The 7,575-nt window shown below is 41.2% G+C and overlaps 1 protein-coding gene across 1 annotated transcript; it reads left to right on the top strand.

Annotated features, from left to right (window-relative positions):
* The first annotated feature begins 1,061 nt into the window (after positions 1–1,061).
* shbg (sex hormone-binding globulin) lies at positions 1,062–6,924 on the top strand. Its single transcript, XM_076725281.1, has 8 exons — positions 1,062–2,915; positions 3,734–3,831; positions 4,198–4,387; positions 4,634–4,795; positions 5,268–5,424; positions 5,640–5,776; positions 5,962–6,166; positions 6,415–6,924. Exons 1-8 carry the CDS (start codon positions 2,814–2,816, stop codon positions 6,546–6,548), a joined length of 1,185 nt encoding a protein of 394 aa, XP_076581396.1. The 5' UTR covers positions 1,062–2,813; the 3' UTR covers positions 6,549–6,924.
* The last annotated feature ends 651 nt before the right edge of the window (positions 6,925–7,575 follow it).

Here is a 7,575-nt window from a genome sequence, read left to right as displayed (position 1 = left end):
AAGCCTTGCTGTCTCCAATACACTCTCTCAAGCCATTCCCGTAGACGGACATGTTTGTGTTTTTGGACCATTTCTTATGCCATAGTTCGCCATCACGGTTATCATACAGACCAAAAGCATGCAAATCGACGTATTGTAGTGACTGGACTGGAATCTGGTGGTAATATACAACTATTTACTGTATGTTTTAGTTTAAATGAATGTGCCTCTGCTTTGATATTTAAATAATTATCTATAGTAAGAAGTGGATCTGCCAGATTTCAACTGTTAAGGTGCCTTGTTATGGCATAAGAAATTTGAATAGTAAAGGAGCATTTTCTTGAGAAATGACAGTATCATTTGGAGATAGAGTTCATGGCTTTGTTTGCTATGAAGCTGTTCATAGACGTAGGGGTGTGGCTAAACTGTTTTGGTATCGTGTACATGTCTAGGGTAATACTGTGCCATATAGAGCCCACAAAATATGTTAATGTTATTTTTAAAAGATGTTTTAATGTTGCCTGATGACTTTGTCTTTAGATTTGATACAAAGGCTTGTAGCCACAGCTCTCCCAAAGTCTGTAGTCTCCTTTTTCCGACATTCTTCTCGTTCTCTCTCTCTCTCTCTCTCTCCCTCTCTCCCCTTGTTTCCGTCTCCCTTTCTTCCTCTTTGCTGCAATCAAACAAAATAAAGTATTAACCTGATGACCCAATGAAATCAGCTCTCGCCTGGTCTCATGTTTTGTTGAAAGTGATGTATATTAATCTTTACAAGTTGATGTAGTTCTTAATGTGGACCATGTGCTTAAAGTTGGCAAATCCCTGTGAATTCTCCAGTGAAATGTGCTTTAAAGTTGAGTGAATTGGTGAAAGCAGAGCAAATTCAGGACATTCTTTGCACTTCTTTTAAACACATGGTCCATTGCTGTGGACTTCCAAAACTCAGTGTTAATTTAATGTCTTCTCTGTTTCCACTTGTGAATGTTTTTTAGTATCTTTGGTTATTCGTTCCATATTTTTTTCTTCTTTTATGTAATATTAACCACAGCTCACGCTCATGTTTTCTCTATTAAAATACGCTACGTCCTGAAAGTTTGTTCCTGACATTTAAACCAGAGGCTGATTACAGCTTCCTCTTGGCACAGTCACGAGCTAATTTCTTACCATCCTTGAATGAGCACTTTCCCACTAGTGACACTCAGTGGTTCAAACAGAAACGGTCGGCTTTGGTGACTCACTCGTCTTTGCACTCCCGAAAACATGATCTCAGGGGCTGAATTTCTTCTGACAGAAATTGAATATGAATGACGGAGTTTCAGACATTTAACACGTTTCTCGAAACATTCACACTGAAATGTCATGAGTGTAAAAAAGAAAATGGTGCATTCGTGGCTTCTGGTTGCTGGTTTAAAGTCAGTCAGTTCAGTTTTTTTTAGCACAGCGGAGCACTGAATCAGTTTATCCCAGTAGGCCTTTCTAGCATTTTGACTGGTTATAGTAGGTAAAGCACAGGTGTTGCTAATACTATTAATGATGGTTTAATTCTATTCAGGTGTCAGAGTAAACTATGAGAATGGGCCAGCATGCACAATACCAGGACACTGAAACGTGCCCAGCTAAATGGAGCGCAGCCATCCTTAATGTTTACACCCGTGCTTTTTCTACTGTGATATTAAAATGTCTGCTTTGAAAATAGATCCATGTCAGACTGTTTTGGCTGGGGTGGCCCGAGTGGGGTGCCGACTTGTGCCGGGGTGCATCAAGTGTGTGCACACAGTCACGGCTCAGAATGGCATTCAGTTCCATCTCTCATATCTAATTATGAACATTACAGTTTCTTACATTCCTGTTCAGTTTATTTCATTTAAAGATAAATAGTCCTGCCAGCAACGACACAACAGAGTGGTACCATTCAAATGCAATATACAGCTTCCACGCTTTAATCTTTAAATGCTCAAAAAGGAATTGTACCTCCTGGGGTGTCTAATCAGATGTCAGGGGTGGCCAGTGCCAAACTAGGTTTTGGCGTGACTTGACATTTCAGATTAACTTCAAACAGCTGAATAATAGGCCGTTTACTGATTATTCAGGTGTGTGTGTGTGTGTGTGTGTGTGTGTGTTATTTATTTCTTTTTAACTTTTCCTAGTATTCCCCAGTTATCGCGGCCTTCCTGGAGGGAGACTATCACATGAATACAGCCAGCAGAAGAGAGAAAAGTTTTATGACTTGAAGCACAGTTCACCTCTCATCACTCCACACACACACACACACACACACACTGAGTCATAGCCAGCAGTGGTGAATCAAGGTCCCTGTGTAATGGGTAAACACACATCAGTGGTCTGGCTAAGGTTCATCCAGCCTGCAGTCATGTCCACTCTACATGAATCACCACAAAAGCAGGAGATCGACAGACGGATGGAAAGATTTAATTAATTACAAAATTAGGTTTGCTGAATTTGGGATTATTGATATTATAACAGCCGCTAACTGACATCTTTTCTCTGCCTTTGACTCTGTACTCTCTCTGTCCTCTGTTTGTCTGTTGGTCAGTCTGTGTCTTCCGCCCACCTACATTTCCACAAAGATCCCATTAGTTACAACCACACGGTCATGAAGCACTCCCTCCTAGGGATCAATAACCTGCAGTGGCCATGGAATATTTGCCCTGTGGACCCCAGGACGGCGTGCCAGCACACACCTCCGCTCCACACTGAGTCTCTCTGCTCCTCTTCCCACCCCCGACACCTCAGGGTAGCTGGGAGTCTGCAGACCACCCAGGGGCTCAGGGGACTACACACTGGGAGGCCTGGGTGTGCGGATGCACTGAAGGATGGCCGTGTTGTGGAAAGCGATGGCAGGTGGACTGCTGCTCACTTTCAGCCTCACTCTGTTGGGCTGGGGAGCTGAGGGCCAGGGGAACGGACGGGATAAGGTGTGTTCACATGCAATGCCACAATTATTTATGCCTGGAATGATTTTAAAAAAATCCTTCTATAAATATAGTGTGTGAATGACCTATGTGCACTGTAGCTTTTTTAAGCCTCCTAGATGTATGAGTGGTTCATGCTGGTTGCTTTTTTGCTCACTGTTAAATTCAGAAAAGGTCACACAGTCCTTAAGCAGGTGGAAATACCTGTCTCTGAAGAGTAATGATGCATAAATATTTTTCTTCCAAAACAACTTCTGTATTAATTTTGTTTAGAGTTTTTTTTTTTCAAGATAGATAAAAAGCCATTGATGAACTAGTCAAAAAATGATGAATCAAGTTGTACTGTACGCAGTTCAGATGCTATCAGAGGCTATCTCAGCATGCCCTAATAATAATTTGTTTAGACTTAGAACTTTGCTCACATTGTGGGAGGACAAATACGCCACCAGCTGTTTGGTTTCTTTTATCTCAATGGATGATTTTTTTCCCATTAGGTTTCAGGATAGCCTCTGTGTACTGATACACTGTGGGTGGATGCCATGTGGCTCTCTTAACAATGACACCACACTGATTTTGCACTTTAATACCAATTGAGAATTTGAGTGACGACCATCACCTCTTAAACAGTAATTAAAATCCCAACATTAAACATTAAATCCCTACATTAAAGTTTTTTAAGTTAAGTCAATAATTGAATGAAATTCATCACTCTGTTGAAAAATACAAGAACAGGGTTTAAAGAAGGCGAACTGTGCCGAAGGATGAGCTGAGGTGAATGATTTAGTGTCAAAAGAGTACCTGATGGACACTGTGTCTTCCAGAAAGCAGTGTCAGGCGGGGCTACCGTCTACCTCGGCCAGGATAGAGACATCTGGAGGCCACTGATCCACACAACAGTCAACCTCAGTGAGATCAACAGGTACATCAGCAGGAGCAAACCACTGCACCGTGAAGGCATCACATCCACTGAAAAATCTGTGCTTACGGAGGCAAAAAAAAAGAAAACGGAAGTGTGTGGAAGCAAGTAGGAATTCTGGGTCCGCTGGAAGACTGTTGATCTCAGCCCCTTATTTTCAAGAACTTAAATATGAAATAACCTTTCATTATATTGTCTGCCTTCAGCTATAAGCCCCAAGAAATTGCTCTTCTTTTTATCTTTCTATCAGTGGCACTGATCTGGGTGAAACCATAAGGATAAGCAGTAAGATATAAAAAGCAACCCTATGAGCGATCAAAAATGTGGACAATCAGCGTCTTTATTTCATCTCTTCTTCTGTCTCTGCAGTATCAAGTCATCCTTTCAGTTGCGGACATTTGACCCAGAAGGTGCAATTTTCTACGGAGACACCAAAAACGGGGATGACTGGTTTGTTTTGTCCCTGAAAGACGGCATCCCTCTGATGCAGATCAGCAAAGGCGACATCCTCATCAGCGTGGCAGGCGGCACAAAACTCAATGACGGAAAATGGCACACAGTGAGTTTCCAGTGTAGCTTTACTTTTTTTTTTTTAGGAATTAAGTGACAATGTCTTGAAACAGCACCGATCTCATGAAACAAGTTATTTTGCACTGCAAACAAGTCCAATCTGTGGCTAATTAGCAATTAGTTTGAAGAATTAAAGCTCAACACTATACTAGAAATGGTTCTTTGGACATGATATTATCATACAGTACACCAGTGTGTGAGTCTGAATTCTTTTTGTGCTCCTGGTGCCACCAAGCTGGAGGTGAGCAACCATGAGAAGTTTGTGGTTCTAGAGGTGGACGGCTCCAACAAGCTTGTGGTGGGAATGCAGTCCAAGCAGACGGTGGAGGTCCTTTCAGGTCAACTCCGGCTGGCCGTTGGCGGTATCTTGATCGACAAGGAAAAGATGATTGTTCAGGTATAGTGTGTTAATCCACCCTGGGATGAACTTCACTCCCATTTTTGAGGCTGCATTGCATTCTGGTTTATCGAGGCGTTAGTCAGCATCTCTGCCTCTTCTGTTTTGGATGTCAGCACAAACTTATGAGCCTAAAAAGAAGCTTTTGTTGCTCATCCTGTGGGACGAACACCAGAAAAAATACTTTTCTGTTGGTGGTTTGAAATTGAAAATTTATCACACTGCGCTGTAGCTGCAGCTTTGTGCCAGAAATACCTCTCCTACATTAGTGTCAACATTTGGTCAGCTATCCTTGGTAATAAAACATGCTACCATAAAATGGGCTTAGAAATTACAGTTTGTTTTGTACCAGTAAGGTGTAACAGGGGGTTTGGGGCTGGATTTCTCTGTTTAAGCACTCTGACACAGGACTGTGACAGTTTTCGCACTGCAGTTCATTCCCCTAAATGCATTGCTGCCTTCGTTGCTGTAGTTTGAGCCGCAGATGGACGGCTGTTTGCGGGAAGGCAACTGGTTAAACCTCAGCATCCCTTGGGAGACAGAGGCGGAGGAGCTCTGGCCCTGCTATCAACACGTGCAACCTGGCAGCTACTTCCCTGGCACTGGATTTGCCATTTTCAACACCTCAGGTGGGAACATTCTGCTCAATTATACAAGATATGGGCAAGTGCTAACACGCATTCACAGAATAACAGGTCTGGATCATGCATTCTTTTATGAAATATCCTTTTATTAATAGCTTGCTGTAATCATTTGTGACGTGCTAATGGACAATAAATGGACGTGCTTTTCACCCCAGCAGAAGTTCTATTAGTTTTATGAGTTATTCTTTTGTCCTGTGCAGTTTTCCCCATTGAAGCAGATCATGAGGTCAAGGCTGAATTGTGGGGAGATTTCAGTAAGATAGATGGAACCATTCTGAGCATCAAGGCTCCTGGGCAATGGCGGACGCTCGCTCTAGCGGCCAATAATAACACAAAGGTATGCACCTAAATCAGGCATGCAGTCAGAATGCATTTGCCAATAATTCCTTGCATAGTAGAAGCAAGGGTGATTTCGTAGCTTACATCAAGTTGTGCTTCATGCACACAAGCAGACACACAGATTGGAGACCACTGTGACTTCCAGAGTTTTGTAAAGTTATGTCTTCTGTCTTGGTCTTGCAGGAGGTCACGCTCACTTACGGGAAAGAAACAATGAGAATGAAAAACACAATCAACAGACTGGTGCTAACTTTTGACACAGATTCAATGCATGTGTTTGAAGCTGAAGATGACTCAGAGGTCACTATGTCATCTGACAGCGTAGTGAGCTTCCCTGGATTTTTGACCATGTGGAGAGAGGGCCGTCTTGCCATTGGAGGTCTCCTAGGTGAGATTAAACAGGGATACAATGTCTATTTAAGGTCCCATATTACTGCCAACAGAGAAGGAGTTGATTTGCAGAGACGCTTTGTATAAAAACCACACAATAAAAAAGACAAAATATACCACAAGAAGACAACCACTGCATTAACATAAATACCCAGACAGAAAATCCATTGTTTAGGCCTGGCAAGGAGCTTGCTGGTACGATACAAGCTCACTCGTGTTTTCTTCTTCACCTTTTTCACTTTTCAGGTGAGGGTGAGGACGACACCGGCTCCCACTTCTTGACAGGCTGTCTGGAGAAGATCCAGGTCCAAGGGAAGGATTTGGACCTGGATTTAGCCCACAAACACATGTCAATCTCCTCTCACAGCTGCCCTGCGTAGACCATGAAAGCATGCAAATACAATATGTGGACTACATATTTGCAGTGGATTCCTTTGGGTCTAGATGACATAAAAATACAATATGCAAAGTTGAAAATTGTCTACAAAATTATAGAGACAGAGAAGCCTCTACAGAGCGTAATGAATAACCATTAACTTTCCTATTGGGCTACTAATGGTCAAATGTGGTATTTGTACCCGTTAACCTCTAGAATGTGGAGAATTTACAATAAAACATGAATATGTTGTGCAATAATTATCTCTCCTATTAGCCCCATTTGAACAAAATATGCTGATTAATCTGAGCAATGTAAGTGCTGCTGTGACCTTGGTACGTGTAACAGTATGTTTCTGAATAAAATATGATTCTCCTTGATATTGTTATCCATGAATGTGAATTTTACTGCTGCATTTAAGGCAAAATAAAGGCCAATAGTGCTTTGAGGAGATTTAAACAATGCAATTAAATACTAATGATAGATACTGAGTGGGGTATGAATGAGCCAGAGATTTAACGCATGGATTTTGCTCCCTCTAGTGGATTCTTTAAGATAATGTTAGCGTCATATCATCCAAACAGTAAAACCGTTAGATTCATGTATAATCCAAAATATCGTTTACCATCTGAAAAATAGGACATAATTTTATGGAGCAAATACAAATGGTAATAAAGTTGAAATATACAGCATGTCACAATCAGATTAATCCTAAAAACATTTTACTTATCTATTGTTTTTAGTAAGATTTTAAGGAATGCTTTAAATGTGTTCCTGTGAATTAAAAGGTCATCAGGGTGTTATGGGCGTGTATGTCTGATGTACTTAAAATTATAATAGGCTGAAGAGAATTAAGCCTGTTTTTTTCCTCATCTTTCTTGTCCAAAATTCAAGCAGAAACGTTTGAGGCATTATATGAATAATACATTTTGACTACACGTTTATGTTTGACAAAACACATTTAACCCATGACAGCAAAATGTATTAACTAGGGGCGAATACCCTTCTTAATTAACATAAATGAGTTAAGT

Source organism: Chaetodon auriga, chromosome 24 (genome assembly GCF_051107435.1).
Source record: "Chaetodon auriga isolate fChaAug3 chromosome 24, fChaAug3.hap1, whole genome shotgun sequence".
Lineage (NCBI taxonomy): Eukaryota > Metazoa > Chordata > Actinopteri > Chaetodontiformes > Chaetodontidae > Chaetodon > Chaetodon auriga.
This window is presented reverse-complemented; position numbering and strand designations above follow the sequence as displayed.